The sequence below is a fragment of the Aulonocara sp. 'chitande type north' Nkhata Bay genome, linkage group LG8, assembly GCF_057382095.1.
Source record: "Aulonocara sp. 'chitande type north' Nkhata Bay isolate Kocher_YH1m ecotype deep benthic linkage group LG8, A_spYH_male_GT1.1, whole genome shotgun sequence".
NCBI classification, from domain to species: Eukaryota; Metazoa; Chordata; class Actinopteri; order Cichliformes; family Cichlidae; genus Aulonocara; species Aulonocara sp. 'chitande type north' Nkhata Bay.
The window spans coordinates 9,908,062-9,932,748 of NC_141351.1; the positions used below are offsets into that span (position 1 = coordinate 9,908,062).

Genomic DNA, 24,687 nt, shown 5'->3' on the forward strand with positions numbered 1-24,687 from the left:
GCTCAGATTTATAATTATACGCTTCTTGGAGTGAGTGCATACACTCATGAAGTTTAGTAACTTCAGGTCACTGCAACAAGCCCAGGTACAGTTTACCGACGGACAGGACCTTGAAACGCACCGTGTAGAACGAAAGACTATTGTACATATCATAAGTTTACCAGTCTCACAAATCGTCTTCATAAATACACATTCATTAACAGTTTATTAATAGGACCTTTGAGCTCAACGGTAATTAATTAGTAGTGGAAATAATTTCTGGTAGTGTAACAGTGTTTATGTGGTATTATTCCACTTGCCACAAATATCAGTGTAATGGGGAAACAGCGCCCCCCCTCTCGGTGTGGCTGGCTGCAGTAATCGCTGCCAGTCTGCCGTAGCCATACGAGAGGTGAGTTGTATTGTTCCGCACACAATATAGCTAAGTAGTACAGACACATAAAACATGTTTGATTAGCTGACGAGCACCGAGTGTAATAAGTGCTTAGTGGACACATGTCCAACACCAGTTTTATGTACTTTTCATTTGTTTATTAATGTGTGAAACTGTATGCTAAAGCGGAATGCTAATGAGATGTTCTGCCGTAGTGTGCTGTGCGGAGTGGTGTGTGGCGAGCCTGTGCACTGATAATACACCGTGGCAACGATCGATCAGAGACTCCTTGTCTTTTTAAAAACACTACACAACGCAGAGTCGAGGAGTCTGGGCCGAACTGTTGCAGCGGGATGAAGCAGAAAACGGTTACAGTAGCATTACAGAAATGTAGCAGTGACAATAATATTGTATGTTGTAATCGCAATGGACAATTAGTGATACAAAACAACTGTTTTATCTTGTGAATAAAAGTATATGGTTTTGTCAGTGTACCATGGTTATAACAGAAGCGAAACGCAATATTGTGTCAGGACAATTCACTATTTATGCACAATAAACAAAGGAGCATAGCGCGACAATTTCTGTTCAGCGCCAGACTTGCTTGTAACCTATATCACCAATTATGTTAAGAAAAATGACGCATTAACTACTACAAAACTCTGACCTTTGTGGGAATGCTTGGAGCAGACTAACATGTGAGCTGGAGTGTTCTGAGATGTTATATTTGGTATATCCAGACCATCCGTCGGCTCTTACTTCGGAAACATGGCTTAAAAATTTTCACTTCAACGACGTAATCCGATAAAAAAAAAAAACGATCTCTTTACCCATCGGCTTCCCGTGGCTGTCATGCGACCGGCTATTGCAGTTAATAATACAACAGCTTCTTGCCATTTTTTGGGTTTCTTTTTATCGCTGTGTGACTGATTTCAATTGAAAGCCTGCGTGCGCTAGTACCTCTTGCCACAAGTTCCCAGAATCCTTTGCGGTTTTATCCCTGAATGACGTCACATTTCAATCTTTATCCTGGTGGGCCGGTCTCTAGTCAAAATGCCCGGGCCGATTTTTTGTCCCAGTCCAGCCTTGCTGGGAAGGGTGAAGACAACTGGGTTGCCCGGCCCTGGCCACGAGGTGTCCCTTATTTATTTTTCAGGGAGTTGGCAACCCTACACCATAGACAGGTGGAGAGGTCCTACCACAGGGTCAATTTTCCCTCAAATTACTGCAGATTGAAATTATAATCACCTTTTTCAAACAAAAGTGGTCATGGCCTGACCACAAAGTGGTTAATTGCATCACTTTGATTCTAACAAGTCGCTTGATATTGTTTCTCCAAACTCTGTTAGCTGAAAAAAAATAAGCTAGCTGTGTGGTGCTAGCTTCCATTCTGTCTTTACCTGCAGGTGGCAAAGTGCAGGCCTTTGAGTGGCTGGTGGCAACTGGAGGATTCTTCATGCGCGGAGGACTCCCGCCAATGAGATCAGAGTGGTGGACCCTGGAGACCGTTGGAGACTGGGGGATGCTGGGGAGGGTACGCGACTTAGCCAGTATGGGTCTCTGTAGCTTCCTTTCCAGCGACCTGCATAGACAGCATAAATGGTCAATTACACGGATCGTTACAATACCACAGCCAAATCCAACATCAGCACTAACACTGACTCAGGCACATACTGGTAGACAAATACAACTTACTGTTAATGAGCAACGAAAGCATCTTTGCCAATCAATAGCTAAATTGCTTCCACCTCAGTATAATCAACCCGAAGGTCATTTGGAACACTAGAACAGTAGATCGATAGTGGACTGAACACTGTCCAATGGGACGCAAATCAATGGCTACAATCACAAGATCGGCTTAACAAATTGGTGACAAGCACACATCCAGGCTTACTTGTGTCTTTTTTATGTTAATATTTTCTCACAGGAGACTGCGTTCCTTGTGCTCTCACAGCCGTGCTGCGTTAGACTGCAACAGATGACTGATATTACATACAAATCCTCTCTGAAACATTTGTGTCTCATTTATAATAGAGACTAAGAATCTGAAAACAACAAACTCGGTACTGACTCAGTGCATTGAGTCCACCTCCAACGCCACTTCCGATCAGATTGATGTGCTGAGATTTAATGAAACGTGGCCGGCATAGCAGACATCAGCCTGGTGGAGCTGGAAGACATGTGACCTCCAGACTTTAGCGTGACAAGCCTGGGTACTAAACACATGATCCCCAGCTGAAAATGAGTTGAAGACATGCAAGCTGAATTCTCAGAGGCTGATTTTTCCTGAAAGCTTCAGGGGGAAAGTTTTTATCTGTGATTAAATGTGTGTTTTGTTTTAATATATACACAAATGTATATATATATTATCTCATATCATATAATATGAGATAACTGTTTCATTTTGAGCATTTTGAAGATGAAACAAGACAACCACTTGCAGATTTGGACAACAAAACAAGCTGTTAAATTTCATAAGCCGGCATAATGGTGTGTCATTACACCAGCATATGCCTTAGAGAGCAAGTGTGCCTGCATGCAAATTTCAAACCTCTCTGTCTTTTTGGGTGTTTTTCATTTTTCCTCTCTCATTTGCCGTCTAGTCCTGTTTGTTTCATTGTGATTTGTCAGCCCTGCAACCCAGATTACGTTCCAAAAACTAACAACAGTTCCACATTTTATTATGTGGAACTGTTGTTGACAATTAGAATTGCAGTTTTGCAATTATTTATAAGGTCTGAGGCAGAAATTAACTTTACTAATTTGCTGGGAAATAAACACGAGAGTTAAATGTTGCAGTACTGTGCAAAAGTCTCGAGTGACTCCTCATCCTTTTGTATTTTGCTCCCAAAGAGCCAGACTTTTATTGTCATTGTTTAAGAGTTCTTGAGCCATAGTTCTCCAGGCCTTGTACCTGACCATTTTCAGAGGAATCTATTTTTGTTTGCTAATACTTGCCTATGAATAATTCAAACATTAATAAGGCACCTAACTCAAGGGCTGAGCCAATGTTGTGTCTACACATAACAGACACCTTGGCAAAAAAAACAAAAAAACATTTAAAAATATATCTTCAGGCACTTTGTTACTAGCAGCCTGTGCAAAAACACATTATTTATTCCCATTCTTTAGTTGAATCTATGAAAAGATATGAAAAGAAAAGTCACAGTTTGGCAGGTATTAAATATTTTTGCACCAACAAGGATATCAAATTGCCATATTTCAGTATGCTGCGCACTGTGTCCTCAAAACAACTGAAGAAACCGAAACCATGCAATACCATCTGAAAAGCATCTGATTCACAAAAACTTTTTCAGCATGGCAGCAATCCAAAACACACTGACAATACAATAAAAGCATATCTGCTTAGAAAAACACAATGCAACACAATCAGTCACGGCCTCCCCAGACCCCAAACTCATCATTATTGAAGAAGAGCTTGCAATGTCCTTCCTGAAGACTACTTAAAGAGATGACAAGAAAGCTTTCCTAATAGGGTTCAGTGTTTAGAAATGAAGGTGGTCATACCAAATATCGACTCTCAAGCTCAACAGAATTGTACAAACTCTGTGTTTGGCTTATATACACTCTGTATGTTTGCACTTTTTAGTGAATCGCTGCACCTATTTCTCATCTCCACAGTAAAATCTAAAGAAATGAAGAGTGACTTTTGCAGATGACTGCAGATCATTTACTAAGCATGAATGATGACTCGACCGTCTTGAGTTCTTGGCAGGCAACCTTACGGTGATTACAGGACTGCCCATATGAGCTAATGTAAACATCTTGTTTGTAAGTGTTCCCATTCAAAAGATTCAAAAACATGTACTCTACAGATAAATCTGCCTGTTACCACCAGAGCAGGTAGAGTAAGGTAAGAGCTCTTAAAGGGCTGGAAAAAGCAGAGGCTTGTGCAGCATGTACGCATTAATCACAGTCTAGATTCATTCAGCAGACATCAACCAAGGCCTCAATAAACTAAATAGGTTGAGTGAACCACACAATAAAAACGAGAATGAAATTCTGTATTCTGTATAACAAAATTCTATAACCTCTTCAAATGTTTCAGAGAAGCTCACAGCCACTGATTCAAATCATATACCATCTTATTCCATTAAATTTATGTTGTCTCCACCGTGCTGCTGTTTATGTCGTGCTGTTTTTCTGCTTCATGAGACATTTATTTTTATGTATCATAATGTGTTTCTAACTGTTATGCTCAGCAGAACAGGAGCCTGCTGTAAACCACTTTAAATTGAGTCAGGCCAGTTAAACATGACTTATTTAATGTAATAAATGGAATGATTGAAGGGATAAAAACGCCTGGGCGGACTAAGTGACAAACAGAAGCATCGTGTGTACCATTTTGTGTACATTACCGAAGGATGGGCATTAACTTGTTCATCACAGAATGATTTGCCATCGGCAATCATTCACTGTGGGCTGGCTGAAGCAAATTAATCACTGTATACTCCCATTACTGTATAGTAAAGTTGCCCGTTTAATCCAATTAAACATTTCCTGTGCCGATTTGACACACAAGCAGCTGTAACTGGTAACTGTCTGCCAGGCTTCACTTCCACTAATTCGACTCTACCTCTCGACAGTGTTTGAGGGGCTGGTGCATCTTGGAGCGTTGTTATGCAATTATCAGGCAAACAACATGGTCTGCCGTGAGGTTACTTGTACTAAGAGATTGTCCAAGAAGTCGATGTGCTCTAGTTTCAAGGAGTATTTTATTTGCATGCAATTAACAGGTATCTGTGTTCCTGACAAGCATACATACTGTCATGGTCCTGGGCCATGTTGGCCTAGTATTCTTAGTTTTTGTGTGTTTTGTATTTTGTTCCCTATTTATGCCTTGGTTCCTAGGTTATTTAGTTAAGATGTTCCTTATTTGGTTACCTCCTGTGTGCCCCTGTGTATCTGTGAGCCCTCGTCTCTCCTTGTGTTTTATTCCATGTTTTCCCCAGCCCGTTATGTCTGTGTTCTCCCCGTGCTCTCTCTCCTCCTGTCTGAACCTCCGTGTACTTCCTGTTTTACTTTGACAGTCTCTCGTCAGTATGCGTCATGTTGTGTTCACTCCTGCCCTGTCTCGTTATGGTTATCTGTGTCAGCTGTGTTCCCCATGTGTTCCCACTTCCCTCGTTAACCCTCTGTGTATTTATCAAAGTCAAAGTCAACTTTATTTGTCGATTCTGCCACATGTACAGGACATACAGAGAATAGAAATTGCGTTACTCTCAATCCCTAGATAAATAGCAAATGAACATTTAAATATATTTAAATATAAAAGTGATTAAAAATGCAAGTAAAATAATTAAAAAGTAAAAATTTAAATAAATACAATTTTACATATAACAAGAAAGCTATACAATATACAATATAATGGGTAAGTGACATTGAGTGTAAACCAGGCAGAGTAGTGCAAATAGGCAAATAGTGCAAATGGAGATTTAGTAATGTACGGTAAGAGAAAGTGTAACAACAAAGTCTTATGAGGTAATGGCAGTCCAATGCTCCACAAAGTGACTGGTAACTGGTGCAGGCCAGTGAGTGAGTCAGAGAGTGTGTGTGTTTGTGTGTGTGTGACAGAGTTCAGTGAGACCGTGGAGGAGAGAGGGGAGAGGGGGCAGAATCGGGAGGGAGTTAAGCTTCCTGACAGCCTGATGGATGAAGCTGTCCTTCAGCCTGCTGGTCCTGGCCTGGAGACTCCGCAGTCTCCTCCCTCAGTTCGGTGTCGCGTTCTCCCTCATGCTGTGTGTGATTCTCCCTGTGTTTCTTGGTGAGCTTTATATTTAGTTTTTCCCAGTTTAGTTTTGTATTACCCGTGATCTGCCTTTCCAGCAATAAAGCTGTGCTCTCTGAGCTTATTCCCCGTGTCCCCGTGAGTGTGCGTTTGGGTCCTCTCCTGCCTGCCACACAGCCGAATCATGACACATACAGTCTATTGATGCAACTTGCTAACCAAGCAGATAGCTTAGAGTTAATCTCATGTCTTATCCAGTTATGTTGATTTCTTGCTCCAAAAATAACAAGATATCAGCAGCTAAAAAGCTTAAAATTATGCTTTTCCAGCTGGACCTCATAAATCAACTGGCCTCATCACTATGGATACATCCATCTTTCTGGTAAATGTATCCTTTTAAAGAACACTTTTTGAGCTGTTACATTTAATTTGACCTCAAATGCAATGCAAAAATCCCGGGTGTCAAAAAATGTCTCCTATGTGGTCCGAAACAGGGTGAAAGGCTGGTAACCGTGGCGATACAAATTCAGAAAATGAACAAATTTCATCAAATATCATCAATCTGATGTAAGCCAGACATTAAAGCCTTTCTTCTACACACAGGATCATATCTAATCCATTAAAGAGCTTGCCTTTACGAAAGAAGATTATTAGTCATTAATTAATTCATGAGGAAATCCAATGCTGCAGCTTTATTAAGAAGTGCATGCACTCAGCGGTGAATAGGAGTCTTTTTGGTACCAGCATGTTTTTACAAGCCACTTCAGTAAAACTCAAGTGTGCTGTGTTTGAGGGGGGATACTTATGTTCTCTTTTAATTCCCTTCGATCGCTGGCTCAGGATATGCGGCGTAAGCTCGGGGTTTACTCGGCGCTAGGGAGCTATCAGGTAAACCAACAGCGGGTGCAAAGTCAGCACATCTGCAGGTTTGAGAGGCAAAGCGCTGCCGGCAAGGAAACCGAGAGCTAAAAGAAAACACGGGTGGTGAATTTGTGAATGTTTGACACTGACAAACCGCGTGGTGTGTAATACTTTAACGCTGACTACGGTATATACATGTGTGCAGGACTTACACAAATAGAAACTTTGATAGTAATGCAAACTGAAAGCTCTCTTACTCCTCGGCAATCCATACTGACTTGCATGAAAAAGCATCTGCCCGAGGTGCGCGCACACACATCTCTTCTCAGTGAGCATAAGATGAAATAACTCAGAGTCCACGGGTAAACAAACGCACACACATACAACTGCACTGACACACACGTGCGCAAACACAGTTGTTGGCCTCCCACCAGCACATCATGATGATAACACACTGTGCTGAACAGCCGGCCCAGGCCACTCTGACAATTTGGGCTTCACTCATCCAACAAACCTGTTGCTTAGCGACTCTGACTACAAACGGGGGAGACGAGAGATCGCCGGAGAGGCTTATTCTTGCTTCCCAGCAGCAATTTATACTTTCATAAAAACAGCGTCTCGCCCAGGGTTGCGAGCATCAAGTGCACCACGTTTTGTGGGGTGTTTCTTTTTTCTTTTTTTTTTGTCACCGAATTTATTATCGCTTATATTTTAGTCGAGCTTTCTTTGGCAGTGTACATTTGTGCGAGCGCTCTGAGTGAAATAAAATGACACTACAACAAATGGGTGACATTTTTTTTCTTAGAAATAACAGAAGAATGCATGAAGAAGAACATTAATTAAAGATGTGGAGGGGCTCACGAGGAAAAAAGGTCACCATGCAGAGAGATCTCGACCAGGAGTCAAACTTCTGACCTTATGATTGAAAAGCAATGTTTTTATGTGGTGTGGGTGGTTTGTGGGCTACAATGTTACTCCTGGATTGGCATCATCAAGCCTTAACAATTAAACTGATTTTGCAACAGTGTTTGAGAAAGACAGGGACTTGTGGTGAATTTGTGGTTCTGTGGATGTGTCCTTCAGTGTTGGAATTGGTATTGGTCTACAGAGAGCTTAGCATGCGTGCAACCTACACACATGTGCGTTGAACTTTGGTTGAAAAGTGGTCCGGAACAGGAAAGTGGGAGAAGCACAGACGGTGGCTACAGAGGACAGTTTTCATTGTTTTTAGCATTCGGCTTCACTTCAGCTCTCTGTGTGTTAAAAGTGTGTGCAGCGCAACAGCACAAGAAGTTGAAGGACATTGCACCCTTAGCTTCGATGTCCTTCTGAATCGATCATGAGTTAAACCTGCCCTAAAGTACACCTTGCATTTTGAATCTAATGAAGCAGTAATATACAAAATGAGCATCACGTTTTATTCCATAGGATAAGAAACTAACACATGAGACCACACGCTTATGGATAAAGTGTTTCATGAGGTCATAAATCAGGTGATAAGTTGGATCCTTTTCTCACAGATTTATATACAAACAGACTTCATTATGCAACAAGAGGAGCCGCCACCTGCTGGCGATTAGAGCAAGTGCAGGTTCAAGGCACTTCAGCATCGAGGCGTGTAAGCTCTGTCTACTTTTTATAGCCATCCTCTGGTAAAAACAGAATCACGTGTTTGAGTGGTGTTGTGTTTTAAGCACTCACCCGGTTTGTTTTCCTTGTTTTTTTGGGGGTGGAAGGAGCACTTCTCTATATCTTTGAACGCTTGACTTAACATGAAAAGACTGCAAAAAAAGCCTCTGTTCTCTGTCTCAGTGCAGACTAAAATTAGATTTGTTTCTACAAGAACACATTCTGGTACAACAGAAGCACAGCAATTTGTATTAGTGACCTATATTAATTCCAAAAGTAGCACGTGCAGTGCCTTCAGTCCTTTTTGGTAATCTGATGTGAAACTGTTGAAGTATTTTTCCATTGAATGCTATGTAAGGGTTCTTCCAGCCTCAGAATGGGTCTCTGGGAGTAAATACACACAGCAGTAAGTCTGATCACCACATGCGCAAAGGCATTTAACAGAAAACGGTGTTTGATTAAAACAAATGTACACTATGCTTAGGTAGATGAAGCGCTAGCTAATAAAAGACATTGGAGGATGGGTTATGAAGACTTTTGAAGAAACATCCTATGCTGGGGATAGAGATGGGGGTTGGCTGTGCTGGTGAATGTAGCTGCGTAGAAAGAACTATCTATGGTGCTGAACTGACTTAAAGCACACTCGCAGAGCACAGCAAGTGCACATCCTCATACTTGTTTACACACGTGCCCACGTTTTCATGCTCCGAACTTCAGTTCCAAACTTTTGCCCTTCTTGTCTTCACATGCTTTCATGAATTTGTCTTCTTAACAATTTTATAGATTTTCGAAAGATTGTAATCCACAGAAATCACAGACCTGTGATGTAAGTGTAGTATTTATTTTATTGTTGAGTTTAAATGTAACTAATTGAGAAGAAATTGGTCAAAAAGAAATAAGAGCAGATTAAGTGACAAGCGGGAGAAAAGGCTATTCTACATTACGTAAAGATGGACATTAACTTGTTCATTACAGACTGACTCACCATTACCCATCATTCACTGTGGACTGACCTTCTTGTCACTATACATTATGCTAATGGTTGTACCTGAGAGGGGTCATGCAGCAGTAAAAGACGACTGAAAATACAGCATGTCTCATGTAGTAAGGAAATTTTGCAGTTAAAGCCTTTAGCACTTTGAAATCATGCTTTTCTTACAAGGGATGTAATCAGAACCAGTACTTCTGATATCTTTAAATACCAAAATTCATTGTTTTTTGTGATTGTGCTGTTTTGTAGTTTTTCCTGTACATACTGAGCCTGCAGATCTTCCCGGACTGACAGCGGCAGTATTGTAGTCTTGTCTAGTCAAGTCTCCATTGGCTAACATATTTAGAATCGCCAACGTTGCATAAATTCTTAAAGCTGTGTTGACACTGGAAATTACGGGGCAACCAGCAACCACAGAAAGCAAATGACTTTCAATGACATGAAGCATCTACGGACAACGGGAAATGGGCGGGACCTGAGATAATGTTTTTTCAACTTCCAATTCCGTGTTAACTCACATAGCACAAAGCATTTCCAAGGTACCGCTGTCTGAACACATTCAGCTCCACCTAGACGTTATCACGTGCGCTTCACGTTACCGTAACTCCTCAACCATTTTGAACAAGAGAGAAAATTCAAACGGTTCCTGAAAGATGAGATTACTTCATAACTTTACAGCCAATATTTAAAAAATAAGTCCAGGTGCCATGTATGATACTTGGGTGTTAAAGGGTTAGGGAGTTTATGTTTAAGTACATAGATCACTCTTTTTTTCTTTGCTACTGTGATACTGAATTAGGTATTGAGAGTCACGTAACTCTACTGGCACTGGTAACAGCCACTGAATATCTGCATCTGTGACATGATGATTTCTAATAGTAATATGGACGACTTACGAGGGCTGTGCGACCCGCGCTCATTGTTTTAAACTAGTAAGTAGGCTGGTTTGTTGCTGGACTAGCGGACAGTCTCCATTCTGCCCGCTAGAGAGCCATTCTTGCTGTGCCTCAGGTTTCCATCACTCTCACTCTTCGCTCTCTTCACCTGCTGGGTACATCTTTTGCAGCGGCTCTGGTGTCACAATCAAGCCTTCATTATCCCCGGACAGTTTGTACCCAGTACGTTCTGTAATTAGCATTTACTTCGAGTTAGAGCTGGGCGATATATCGAGTTTTTAAAACATATCGATATATTTTTATACGAGATACAAGATGTGACAATATCCTTTATATCGATATAGTCTATGTTACGTTATAATTATAGTTGTGGAGCCGCAAGTTTGCCTCTCTTTCGTCCACTTTTGTCTCTACGCAACGTTACTCCGCCTCGCCTTCACTGAAGACAACTCCCCCTCCTACCCCATCGCTTCACGTGCAGGCAGCGACAAGACGGACACGGCAAATCTCCGTTAACGAGTTACTGCGCATCGCCCCATGCGTGGGGCTGGACGGCGTCAACGTGCTAACGAGCTAAACATGCTAACGAGCTAACCGCGCTAACGAGCTAACAGCGCTAACCCTAAAATCCTTTCATTCTCTCAAAAGTTGATAGCGCGCCTTATGTATGAATTCTGGTTGTGCTTGGTGGCCGCGAACCGATTTTATGTGGTACACGGCGTTCAGCAATCTGTCAAAAATGTTTGAGTACGACTTTGGTAAGCTACGGAGCTGCACCGCTTGATAGATTGTCGGCGCATTACGGCTACCGAGGAGCTTCGCGGAGTGATACGTACTGTGCATCAACGTAATATTACCGTATTGTGTGTGTATAAGGACCATAAATGGCACCTGTAAGAGACGTGGTTATGAAGCGGATTTCAAACTCCAGGCTATCAGTCACACAGTAAAACTTGGGAACAGAGCAGCTGTAAAATCTGTCTGTCTTTGTTATTACGCTCAGCGTCTTTTAGTTTACATTTTGACTGCACAATTGTGAGCTCTTTGTTTAGCACAAAAACAACCTTGTTTTCTTTTATTTATGGAGCATTATTATTTAATGAATGCTCATAATTTAATTTTGAGTAATTTTTCATGTACATCTGTGCTGTATGTTAATAAAAGTGCCTGTGTGACATCTGGGACACAGCTTTGACTAAGAACTCTTTTTGTTCTTACTTTATGGCTTAAAAAAATATCGAGATATATATCTTATATCGCCATCCAGCTAAAAAATATCGAGATATGAATTTTGGGTCATATCGCCCAGCCCTACTTCGAGTGTCTATCGCCTGTTTGAAAAGGTACATATCTCACTGAACTCTATCAATCACAAAGCTTTTCTAGACAGACAAGTACAGCATGAGCTCTTTGTTAGACAACTGTAATGCTGGAGATTACTGAGGCCAGATTTTCATTCATTCACTGAAAACAGAACATTGTTTGATAGCTGTCCCTGCTGAAGTCACCCTCTTTCTCTGCAACCATTAATAAATAATACATCAATCTCTATTTTTGGCCATTTTATTGCCCTTTTCCCCCCCCTCTTCCCTGCTCCTATTCATTTAAAGGCAAAAGAGACAGCTCCAACTTCAACAAAAAAAGTCTTGTAGCAACTCTGATAGCCTCAAACCCCTCTGGCTCCTCCTTTATACACGACAGTGTACCGAGAGAACAAGCATGAGAGTGGGGCAATACAGAGGGAAAGAGAATGATAAAAGAGGCCGAGCGAGAAAGACTGAAAGTAAGACTGGAAGAGATTGAGGGGCGTAGGAAGCGGGTGGCTTGTGAGAAAGAGACAGTGAGTGGGAGAGACAGAGACAAAGAGACTGTGGGGATGAGAGATACTGGATTTGTAATGGCAGGGAATGTGAGTCTTTTTTTTTTTTAAATACACCAGATGTCCACCCACGTTAACATTTCTCCTGTGAGAACGATACGAGATTTGATGGATATATTTTCAAAGTCTAGAGTAGTGGCACTGGTGGGAGTTTTTCACACTGGGGCTCTGATTTTCATTTTTATGCTGGTTGTATAATTTAACACTGACTCAGACGTAATTTTGGGTTCTTGTTAAGAGCAAGGCAAGGTTGATCATTAGAAGGACAGTCGTGCCGGTAAGCAGAAATAGAAACACAGAGCTCTAAACTTAGCGTCGAAGTTTTCTCGTTTTCTTTCCGGGCATTTAGTTTAACGGTAATCAGAGTGAATAACGTTGCCTTTCAGAATTCAGGACGCTAATTGCAGCGCTGCAGTACACAGCAAGAAGTTGTTAGATCTTAGTAGAGCCACGCAAATTGAGTTTGCAGGAGGGTGTGGACAGCTTCTGTTTGACACAAACAAAATTAGCACTGTTGCGGAGGAAGCAATATTTCTAAATCCATCTTCATTATGAATTACAAGACCAATCCGAGAACTAGAATTGAAGAAGTAGAGTTTGATTGAATGTGAATTGTGGTCACATTCTTCTCTTTCTCCCTAAGCTACCACATTGGAAAAATGGTTCATGTTGTACCCACATCATCATTTGGGTACAACATGTAATAACGTAATCAATTTATCCTATTACATATTTGTAAAATGTTTTTCTAATTAGTGGATGAATTCTTAAGTGAGAACAAAAACTTGTTTTGCTGTCAAGGTAACCTCGATCACCGAACGCCAAATTACAGCCGGTTCATCTCTGAGTCAGAGCGGATGTTTGTGCCAGATGTAATGACATTTCTTCCAGGTGGTTCCGAGATATTGCATTGGCAACAAACGGGGCAGTAGTGGGGGTCAGAACACGACGTCACGGTGACCGTTGCCTTCGACGACGGGAAATTGAATCGATTCATTCTCGAGTGCTGAAATTTGAGCAGCCTTTAAGAGATATTGCATTCGGGTGGAAGGTTTGACCAGCTGGACGGTTAACCAGAAAAGCTAATAACAGTCCTGTTTTTGAGATTACTGTAATTTAGAAGATGAAAAGTAATTTAAATCTAGATTACCAGGGTGATGCCAGAGTAGACCATAGACTTGTGACATTGATGTTAGTTCTTCAAACTAAAAACTAAAAACCTGACTTATTGGCACCTGTAAATTTGTCTTTGGAGATCAATAACAGCAACAGTTGTGATTGTAAATACGTGCGTGTGTGGTAAAAATAAGGTGAAGTGGGTAGACTTGGCCAAGAAGGACTCTTTGCGTCTCCTTCTCTATATGGAGCCTATTGACTTCCTCTCTATTTTTGTTCTGTGCAAACGCTCCATATTCAACTGCACGACAGTGGAAAGAATCTATAGTAGCTACCACCATGCCTGACAGCAGCTATCCGCCGCACCTCCACACTTATGTAACTCGAAGCTTACTCACATGCATACAAGCACATGTTTACATGCACATACAGGTACACAGTCGCTTTAAAGCCTCACAGTCCTGCAAAACATACAATTTGCATGTGGGCTGGCTCATTCATTTCATTTTTGTTTAGATGTTTTTCAGAATGTTACATACATATATTACACTCCCTTCAGTATATATCTGACTGATATTACTTAACCATTAAACCCTGACACACATGTAGAGGTGCAAGTGTGTGACCAAGTGGCGCACACCCTCGAACCTCTCATGTGCACATGCTCATTCTGTTGCACTGAAAGTCACAAGATACAGCCAAGTGGCAATGTTTACAGCCTGGAGACAACAGTATATACCAACCAGGCATAGTGACACACACACACACACACGTAGACACACACGACTTACCTGGCCTCGGCCACAGTGCAGCAGTAACTGCCACTGCGCTGCGAGCTTCTTCCCACCCGCAGCTCCTCTCGAGACTTACGGCGATTAAAGTAGTCTGTGAGTTTCCCAAAACTCGCCATCTTTTTCGCTTGTCGCTCAACTCCACCTCCCCGTCTCTCCTTTTTTTTTCGCTTATTTTTTTAATGTTGATCCGTAAAATAAGGAAAGATTCTCTTCTACAAAGCTCCACTGTGCACGACCTCTTGACTTACAGTCTGCCTTGCTCTACTTCTACCTGGATTCAGTTGTGCAGTTTGGCATCAGCTGCAGGTCCGACTTCCCCCGTGCTCCTTCATCCCTTTTTGCCAGAACACTTGTGCAGAAGAACGAGGGCTCTGCCTTTCCCTGCCTCTAACTCCCCTTTCGATCCGTCTGCTGCCGCACACGGTGCTTGTACGCTGATTCTCTTAAAATAGTAACGTTTGTAACTGCCTACCAATCGACACAGCAGGAGCAGTGTCTCCCCCAGTGGACAGCAGACAAGAAGGAGGAGTGGGAGAGAGAGAGAGAGGAAGAGAGAAATGACAGAGAAAGGGAGGGTTCCTCAGTGTCTGTCTTCTTGTGTGCTGAAGGAAGCAGGGCTGGTGGGAGAACATGAGCTGCTATGATGCTTGTACCTAAGCCCACCCCCCTCTTTCTCACTCCAAGTCTCTCTGTTTTTTAGTGCATATTGGCTGTGATGCCCAATTGTGCGCTCTCTCTCTCTCTCTGTCTCTCTCGCTCCCTCTCGCACACACACTCTCTCTCTCTCTCTCTAATGCATGCATTCTTTCACACACAACCCTTCGACTCTCGGTGAGCAGAATCACAGCGTTCAAGCAAAGCTGGTGAGCAGGTGCCAGCGGTTGAGCATTTGGGTTCATCACTCTGTCTCCAGCTTCGATCTCTCTCTTCTTTTCCACCCCTGTTTCTCTCCCTTTGTCGCGGACACACACACACACACACACACACACACACTCGGATTCAACCTAAAGTGCACCTGCTCCACCATGATAACTTTCTCCAATTGTTTGTCTTTCAATTATTTGCAGCTGAGTGTCTTCAACCCTGATTTTTTTTTTCTTACCAGTAATGAAATGGAAGCAGATTTAGCTAGGACCACCAGCTGGTGGACACATATATTGAGAAAATTAAAGACAATAGCAGGATGACAGGGACAATAAGGCAAGTGCAGCAAGAAAAAAAAATATGAGGATGGATGAAAAAGAGGTATGGAGTGAGGGCTATTTGTGAAGTGCCTTTTTGTGATTCACTGTGTATATATGTGTGTCTCCCTCCCACACATCCTGACAGCTACCTACTCTGTCTATTCACTGTCTCACCCTGACTACATTTTTCATTTTTATCTCCAAACATGTGATTGTGACCTCATTGTTTCTACCTCAACCATAAAACTCGCTCATTTGCATCTTTTCCTGATCCAGCGGGCTCTAAAGTATGCCCATGACATTTACAGGTAATGGACGGCATGGGCACAAATAACCAACACTGCAATAATCAGCTGCTTCTCCACTGAGCCTCTCATCCTGCAGTTTGGACGCCAGGTCATTAGTAACGGTAGTTTCTGTTCTACTCTCCCCCTTTGACAAGTTCTTAAGAACCCTTTACTACAGGTTCCAACAGAGGTATCTTTCACCCCTATGTCCTCTTAGAGAGTTAAAACAGCAACTTCTCAGGAAAAATGATACCAGAGGCGGTCTTAAAGTAAGGGGATTGTCCATTGCTAAACTGAACAGCTAAACAGTTTTTACATCGGAAACACTGTAAATATTAATGTTATGCATGATTAGAGGCATATTTCAGTTTCTTCAGCAACTACAATTGGTTGTTTTTTCCTGACTGGAATTAGCATCCTATTTAGTATTGCATTGTTGATGCACCTTGCTAGACAATCTAGTTAGCTAGTGCAAGCACTAGCCCACAAAACTGCTGAGAGAAAACCACGAGTCTAATCGTTGCACAAAGTTGCATTAATAAAATCGGAATAATTGCACCACAGGATTTTGTATTAGTCCAAGTAAAAGAATTTGTCTTCAAAGGCATGTCTGTGTTTTTGGTACATATTACGTCATGGGGATCTAAGGGTCCTGGAGTAAATCTCCAAGAAATGAATGAAAGTCAGTGTAATGCCCTCTGAAGTCATGTGTGTGTGTATATGTGTGCATGTGCATGATGTGTGATTCCACACTGAAGTTAATGTTGTGTGAAAGGTGTGGGCTGTGTGCTTGCAGGTTCCTCTGCTGAAGAGTTCGGCTTATTGATCGGTCTCCCCTGTCTCCGTCTCTCTGAAAAATTCTCTTCATTCCATGCTTCTCTGTTATGATCTACACTACCCCTCCCGCAACAACCCATTGATCTGAGAAACAGCGTGGTCTGGCTGTATTGCCCAGCAGGCATGCTAATATTTGAGTTCAAATGTCAGAGAGACACAGAGAACACTGACAAAAAAGACGCCGATGAGCTTTAAAGGATGTAAATTTCACCTCTTTGCTGATGACAAAATGTTATTCTGTAATAAAATCCCTGTGATGGGAGCATACGCATTTTGAAAGTCAATTCGGGAGTTTTATGTAACAACAACAAAAATGTTATTTGTTAGTGTTTCCAGAGATTTGAACCCATAATTGGAAGAGACACAATGACATTTCTGCAGAACTAACAGAAGAATATATTTCTTCGCTCATTTTCTTCCACTTGCCCGGATTCCATTTGCACTGACAGCAGGCCAAGCAGGATATTCCAAGCATCCTTTTTCCCAGCAATGCTTTCCAGGGTGATCCCAAGCCACTCCCAGGCCAGACAAGACATTTAATCTCTCCAGCAAAGTTCTGGATCCACCCCCGGGTCTCCTCCCAGTTGGGTGTGTCTGAAAAAACTCCATATAGAGAGTTCAGAAGGCACCCCAATCAACAGCAAGAACCACAACAAGAAGGAGTAGCGCCTCTACCCAACTCCAACCACACACACCCATATTTTGTTTTCAAGCGGTTTATTTCACACCTCAAACATGTAGTAAGCAATTAAACAAATAAAAGTAAACTGCAATAAATTACAGGTAGTAATAAAATACACTAACTCTTTTATGCTACGTCCACACCTACACGGGTATTTTTGAAAACGCAGCTATTTCTATGCGCCACACGTAAACAGCGTTTCGAATCACTGAAAACTGAGATTTTTTAGAACTCTGTTTTTGCGTTTACGCGTGGACGAGGAATGCAGAGTTTGTCACACAACGCCAAAGGTATGTGCCTTTTTTTTACGTCACGATGTGCGCCACGTTATTGTTTACATGAGATGAATTTCTGCAATGGCAGATAGAGACAAAATACTGTTAATCTGACTATCTTGAGTTTTTACACGCTTACATATACACACGCAGTTACTGTCCCTCCATTTAGAAAGGCAGAGGCGTCACGGTGTGATTATTTTAGGTGTAGTTTCCTGTGTAATAACATTCAATATTACTATCAATACATTTTTCAAAAAATGCCTCTCTATGCAAAATGGGTTTAAAAACATAAACAACTGTGGGATCCTGTTTGTCTGTGGTTTGCTCCGTTTAAAACAAAAATGATTCTGCATTGTTTAAAATGAAACTTTTAATCACTGGGTGGGTTTTAATTAGGCTCTGTCTCTATGCTCATAAGGCTGAATTCCATTTAATTAAATATTTACCAATGTAATTTTGATATGGTTTTATGAATAGTGAATCGATTTGCAGACACATAAATGCCTACAGTATTTAGCAGAAAAATAAAAATTTTGGATGATGATTGTGTACGCTCGAGCTAAATAGCAATAGAGAGAAAAGAGAGAACAGGAAAGAGTTTGAGCCGCAGAGACAGTGAAATAAAGAGCTCAAAGGATTGAGGGAAACTCCAAGCCTCTAAGGAGAATTTACCACCACAGTGAGGAAGAGCTGAGCTCCAACTATTGACAGCTTTAGTCTGCGTTTGGCTCTGAAATGGCTTTGGCTGATGAATAAGTCATGCAATGCTGTTTTTTAGGGCTATTTTCATTCAAACATAAAAAACATGCTCACTTTAACTATATCCATTTGGGAACACAATACTTGGCTTGCAAAAGTTGCTTTCATTGAACTAAAATGGTTATGAGGTCATCTCAAACTTTTAATTACGATTAAAAATACATAGGTCTATTTAGCTGTTGGGGCAAAGTGTGAACTACATTACTCCCTACAGGTTTTATTCTGTACATATTCTCAGAGAAATCTGATTTTCATAAAGAGTGAGTTTATGTGCATTTATGGAAGAAGTGTGCCTGCTTTCACAGACCAGCTATAAAGAACAGTCGTCGGCAACTGAAGTGAGTCCCTCCAGCGATGGGCATGCTCAGTACATACTCTAACTTGGCCCTTTGGTCACTCTTTTTTTAAAAGAAATAAATGTATTTGACATATATATATATATATATATATATATATATATATATATATATATATGCACATATATGTATTGCTCATAAATCAAAAATGGTGTAGCAAATGAGGCATAAAATGCAACAATGTAATCAATAGTGACTTATGACACACTGAAATATTCATAGTGTGCTTGAGTTCAGACACCTTGATACATCATTCCTCCCCGCCAGCTCATTTGGCAAGAGAGAAACAGCCACAGAGAAAGTGAGAGACAGTTTAAGAAAGCTTCTTCCTGTAATTACTGCAGCAGCACTCTGAAGCTTCCCCTACTGGGATCAGTCAGACAGCACCATTCATAAGAAACACACACAGAAGCCATTTGCAGTAAAACGAACGCCGTCATTCTGGAGCACACCAGTTGAATCTTTGATAGTCTCTGGAATGATAAGCACTCTGCACAGAAAGACACACGCTCACACACACTACACGCCAAGGATGAACACTGCCACCATCTTTATGAGTCATCATTAAGGGCCCTGCAAAGCTGCCCCAGGACATCCAAAAGATATAAGCTCCTTTTTTCCATCGCCTCCCCTTCATTTCAGCTTCGGTGATGCAGTAGTTTGCACCGTTCTCTCTCAGCGAAAACTCTCTGGGTCAAAAGCTTCTGGTCGTGGTCGGGGTTTTCTATTTTGCAGTTTGTTCCCATCGGTTACTCCAGCTTCCTCCCACAGTCCAAACACTTGCATGTTAGGCTAACGGGTGATTCTGAATTAGCCGCAGGGCTGGATGTGAGTGTGGTAGGTATCATCTTGTTATGGATTGGCAACGTGTCCAGCTTTAACAATGCTCCAAAGAGAGTGACTGGATGCTACAAAGTGTGCACAATGTGCATGATGGACAGCAAACAGATATAAAATTTGTTGGCACGGATGTTTAGAAAGTGCAGCTCCCAGCAGGGTGCTGATGCCAGTCCACATGAACATTTAAAGGAGGTTCATAAAAGAAATCACAGATTACGATGTGTTTAAGTTAGAACTCATTGGTAACAAATCAGTACCAGTATTTAGTACCATGCTTTGTGACACGCACACTTGCGTTTCTTTTTCTTGCCTATTTAAAAGGTATCTGTGTAATTTTGTGCACACTGAGAAGTAGGAAGGTTTAAAAGGATGAATGTCAACTAACTCACTACCTCAAAATTCTGAATCTTAAACTTTGAACGAGAGCTAATTTATTATAATCTGTGTGAACTGAACTTGTTCAGGGGTGTCATTCAAAGACAATATGCCTGAGCGTGTGTGTGTGTGTGTGTGTGTGTGTGTGTGTGTGTGTGTGTGTATTACATTAACTACATAGCTCAAGGGTGTATGGAACAAGCTGCAGCTGCGTACCACATAATTCATCTACCTCTCTGCATCTATTTTGCAAAGGGGAAGATTGAGGGATACGAAATACTGTCTACAATACTCTGCTGTCTTGCTTTCACATTTACTTGTATGCATACATATGTGTGCTCGCCAGAAGGTCTTTCAAACAGCTTAATCGAACACTGGCCTGTTAACAGCTGTTAAAATACAGAGACGGCACAAAATTGTTTCTGTCAAGAGTACTTATAAGCAGTCATATATTTTTTTTGTTGTTTGCGTTCTGTTGAAGTCAAACATCTTATTCTTCAGCTCTGGACGCTGCCCACCAGCAAAAATACTATTTGATTTTCACTGGAAACTATTCAACTGAAGTCGGTCCCAAATTGTTCAAATGACTGGCAAAGACATGTGGCCTGCTAGCTCTAAGTAAGCAGGCAAAAAGAGTATGGAGCACTGCCACCAGCTTCTGGAAAAAGTAGCACATTACACTTTACGCATTACTGTTGGTAATGTGTAATGTTTTATTCGCAAAAACCAAAATAAAAAACTGTCTTTTTCTTTCAGAGAAATGACACATAAACACAACATTTATTATCTGTAGTTATTTATGTATTTGTTTGTTTGTCTGTCGGACTCTGCTCGGATAAGTTTTTTTTTTTTTTTTTAAGGTTTGCAGTGTTCCTAAAATATGTCATCAACAGGGAAGTTGCAGAATGCCCTCTAGTGGACAAACTATGTCAACATGGCTGAAGGGTGTTTTTTTCCCCGTCTCCTCTTTTTCTTTTTCATTTATTGGCAACGATAAATGCCAATACCAACAGATTTGCGAAAACTCAATACTGGTCGATATCAGTTTTAACTCAGAGATCTAAGTCAGATTGATTCTGCAAAGAAATTAGATGATTATTCAGCCAAAGGCTCTGAATATTTTTAGGAATAATGGTCAGCAATTGCCTTTTTATGAGGCAATGTGAAAAAGCAAAAGGTTTGACAAGTGTGAGCGAATGCGGTGTCTGAGATGGTCATATCCAGGGCATACTTTCTTAAATGCTCTACAAATGCATTCCCACACCGGCCCAACACTGCAGGGAAGCTGAACACATATAACACAGAACAATGAATTATCATTTTACACTCTCATGCCGACCTTTTGACTTCTTTTTCTGTGTTCCAGATCTGCCACGGACGAAAAGCAGCTGCTTGTTAGAGGGGCTGTATATCTAGAGCCCCATTGCCAAGTGATCCTTGCCATTTGGCCACTGGGCTCTGTGTTGGGTTGATATTCAGTTTGGGCTTGTCTGGCATCATTTGAAATGCCTTACTTAAAAGTGACTTGGGGCAAACCTGGAAAGTTTAGTTCCTGTTACTTTGCATTTGTTTAAATCTGTCTCTTAAGGCGATGGAAGCTGGGTTTACCATTTTATCATTAACCACTTTCTCTGTGGTTTTGTAGCAAAGACCTGCAGGTTCTGTCGCTTTCGTTTGATTATGTAGCTTAGGGCTTTTATTTTTTTATTAGGTTTTGCGTATGTTGTTTTGCTGCATGAGGAGACCCTGAAGTTTAGTCACTTCCTTCTTTTGTTCATTTTCACTCCTTAACATATTTGTCTTAATTATCACTTTGTAAATAAATGTTGACTCACTGCCAGTGTTCAGTATTTAGAATTTTGTAACTTACTAAGACCCATCTTTGCTTCTCACTGTGCCACCCCGAACATAATAACTGCTCTGTCTGAGGTGGACATATTTAGAATATCCCCCAATTCAGACCACATACAGATCCAAGACAGAAGATGCAGAAAAAGCAGAAAAAGCACATGATTTCCACTTTAAAACTTTTTATTTCGATGTCCTACGCAGACTCAACAACACTGGAAAGCAGGAACACCTACACGCACCACAGTGAAATGTCATATTCCTCTAATTTAACCATCATCAGAAAGACAAATGGAAATGCTCTGCCTGAAGGCTGAGGAACTAGACAGCCCTTCTGTCTCCTCTTCTTTGCCTCCATAATTTCCTCATTTTAGCCCATCTATCCATCTTTTTCTCTTTCACTATATGACAGCACCCCACCCCTGTCTGCATAATGCCAGGAGATACACTATAATCCAGGGAATAGCTAGCCCTAGGAGGGTGGTCTAAATAAAAGATGAATCCATGTAAGTATTGGTTGCTGACTCTGAATTTCTCTTCTCCTTGACCTGTAAAACTACTGATGAAACATCTCTTCCAGGTTGCAAGTCAAAACTGCTTCTTGATGTCAAAAACATGTAATTTCAAGGTGTTCGTAGAAATGACAAGGTAAAAAGAACTGTAGTAGAAGATTAAAACAATTCCAGCCCCACCTCTAGAAGTCTGCTGATCTCAGAAGTGGTTCCCCGTTTATTCTCTAGTGATTAGGAAGTAAATCAATACTTATCGGTAGAGCTTCACTGACATGATTTAGCCTGGATATAGCTTCATAACAGCAGGTTAGAAACATGACTGAAAGGACTTTACAAGTTCCTGTAAAGCTGTTTGTAAGCATCTAGGCTTCAGCTCTGATTACATAGCTGCAAAATTTCATTCAGTTCACACCGAGTACCTGATAGCATGTAAGAGCTCTGCATTAGGACTATATTCTGGGTCAAAGTGCGTTTTAGTCATTGTTGTCTTGAATTTATGATTTTCAGTGTGCAAAATGCAACGATGCTGATGTATGATGATGTCATTTAATTTGACTGTGAAGAAAATGTGATAAATGGCTTGTTTTCCCATTATTGCTTTAAATCACGTTAGTATTAGATTTATATTAAATTTATTCTGCCTTGCTGCAGTTTCATGTCAGCATCTCTTGCATATAGCAGATATAATCAGTACTTGTGACACACACACACACACGCGTTGCCAGTGGTCGCATGTCTGCACTCTGAAAATAAATGTGTGCGTACGGAGCTGCTACACTGATTCATCGTCATCTCAAAGTGAGAGAAAACAGAAGGAGGGTATTTCTGTCTGTTAGTTTGAGTTTCAAACTGGAGCCTGATGTAGCATCAACATCTTGTTACAGAGATGGTTTATCACTATCTCTCCTCAGCTTTTTGTTTCGGCACGTGTTTGCTGGTGAAAGGGTGTCGAGATGGAGTGGTGAAGAGCGATGGAGAGATAGGTGAGTGTTTTACAACTAAAAAAGGTACAAAGCTATCATCACGGAAAACGGGAGGTCCACTGGGAAGAAGATGGATGATCTCAGAGCACCAATTAAGAGGCAATAAAAGGGAACAACTTTGCCATGATGTAACAGACATCATGGCAAAGAATAAAGAAAACTGAGGCTGATATAACTACACAAATACAGACACAGGGGGCAACCGGAGGAGGAGGAAACATCTGAGAAACTAGATACAGCTCAACCAAATCAGATGAGGAGACAAGGGGAAAATATAACTAAAGGTAAGACGCAAAAGATGCAAGACTATCAAAATAGCAAAAAACACCCGAACACCCAATACAGACACAAAGACTTAACAAGTTATAAAAAGATACTAGTTAGTAGGGCTTGGCCATATCATACCGTTCACCGATATGGCCGAGCCCTACGGCCCTACGGCCATATGGCCGGTAATATGGCCGGTAATATGGCCGGTAATACTTCACTTCATGTGCTTAAAATGGAAGGCTTTTTGTGCTCACCTAAAACCTTTAAGCTTGTCTTTTGCTAACTTGTGTAGAACTTCAATCTTAAGACGTGTACTGCCACAGCAACACAAACACAGCAGCAATAGGCAGAAATTTCCCTTCTACTGTATGATACCCGTGTCTTATCATTGCCTACAGTTAGGCAATGATAAGAAAATGAAATATCGCGATAGAATATGGGTAAAACACGCATGCGTAGTGCCTTTGTTTTTATACGCAGATGGCGGAAAAAGCATGGCGGCGACAGAGAATGAGAAGGGCGAAAGCGGATCGTTGAATGAAACAGATGAACCAGAATTGGTTTGTAAAAGCCCTGCGGCAGACTGGCGTCCCGTCCAGGGTGTACCCTGCCTCTCGCCCTATGACAGCTGGGATGGGCTCCAGCGCCCCCCGCGACCCTGAAAAGGATAAGCGGAAGCGAATGGATGGATGGATGGTTTGTAAAAATGGCGCAACTTCAGTGGTGTGGAACTGGTTTGGCTTTGGTGTATCCATCAGATACACACAAAGGCACAATTTTTGGTAGAGCATGCAAGCGGGCTGTCGTTATTACCGTGTTTTTCAGAAAATAAAGTACACTTAAAATCAATCTTTTGATTTTCTGAAAAATCGACAGTGCCCCTTATAGTCCGGTGTGCCTTATGTATAAACTCTGGTTGTGCTTACTTACCTCCAACCGATTTTATGTGGTACACGGCGCTCAAAAATCTGTCAAAAAATGTTCTAGTATGACTTTCGTAAGCTATGAAGCCGCACCACTTGATGGATTGTCGGAGCATTACGGCTGCAGGAGCCTCGCGGAGTGATAGGTACTGTGCTTCAACATAATATTACCGTATTGTGTGTGTGTACAACCTCTTTTTAAGTTTTGTGGATATTATATATGGTTATGCTCAGGATGTGTCGGCCAGTTTCCACTGGAAATGCC

The 24,687-nt window shown here is 41.4% G+C and overlaps 1 protein-coding gene across 2 annotated transcripts in view; it reads right to left on the reverse strand.

Annotated features, from left to right (window-relative positions):
• ankfn1b (ankyrin repeat and fibronectin type III domain containing 1b) overlaps window positions 1-24,687 on the reverse strand; it is a 157,340-nt gene that overhangs the window by 118,807 nt on the left and 13,846 nt on the right. Inside the window, exons 1-2 of one of the 2 annotated variants that reach the window (XM_086303386.1) lie at window positions 14,286-14,857; window positions 1,774-1,955 (exon numbers count right to left, since the gene is read on the reverse strand). In XM_086303386.1, coding sequence (XP_086159512.1) covers window positions 1,774-1,955; window positions 14,286-14,404 — 301 coding nt within the window. In that variant the 5' untranslated portion in view covers window positions 14,405-14,857. Of the gene's footprint in view, window positions 1-1,773; window positions 1,956-14,285; window positions 14,858-24,687 lie in introns of those variants that run through there. The other variant, XM_086303387.1, reaches the window with a different exon arrangement.